This window comes from Microtus ochrogaster, chromosome 8 (genome assembly GCF_000317375.1).
Source record: "Microtus ochrogaster isolate Prairie Vole_2 chromosome 8, MicOch1.0, whole genome shotgun sequence".
In the NCBI taxonomy this organism is placed as follows: Eukaryota; Metazoa; Chordata; class Mammalia; order Rodentia; family Cricetidae; genus Microtus; species Microtus ochrogaster.
The window spans coordinates 32566746-32567252 of NC_022015.1; the positions used below are offsets into that span (position 1 = coordinate 32566746).

Consider the following 507-nt stretch of genomic DNA (forward strand, 5'->3'; position numbering starts at 1 on the left):
GGTGTGTTCTGAGTGCTGTGTGCTGGCTGTGTGGGTGTCTCCGCTTGCGGATAAAGCAAAGCTTCCACTTACTTTTCTTCTTTGATGGAAGGGAAGCGGTGGTGATTGTAGTGACTCAAGTGTTTATAGGCTTTCCTCAGAATCTGGTCGACGTCTTCTGGCAAATTATGTTTATCCAATTTCCTAGAATTGATTTAATTAAATGCTATGTTGTCAAATCATCCTGTCATATTTGTTAAAAAATTATTCTCAGGGCAAGTCTTCAATCAATGAACCCATGCTTCCTAAAGAATGGAGATCTTAAAGGATCCCTCTCCTCTCTTTGTGCCTAATTTCCTGGGCGAATTTCCATGCCTCCTTAGCTTTATTTTTGCAGGAAATATTCCTTTTCTTATATCACTGCAGGAAAATGCCAGGGAAGTATCCTCAGGACCAGGCACACTGTGATCTCCTCTCTCTCCTCAGGACCAGGCACACTGTGATCTCCTCTCTCTCCTCAGGACCAGG

General features: G+C 43.4%; 1 protein-coding gene across 1 annotated transcript in view; it reads right to left on the reverse strand.

The window, feature by feature from the left end:
• The window catches only part of Cfap46 (cilia and flagella associated protein 46), a 92655-nt gene that overhangs the window by 86891 nt on the left and 5257 nt on the right, over nucleotides 1–507 (reverse strand). The window contains exon 8 of the mRNA XM_013347735.2: nucleotides 73–183. Coding sequence (XP_013203189.1) covers nucleotides 73–183 — 111 coding nt within the window. The remainder of the gene's footprint in view (nucleotides 1–72; nucleotides 184–507) is intronic.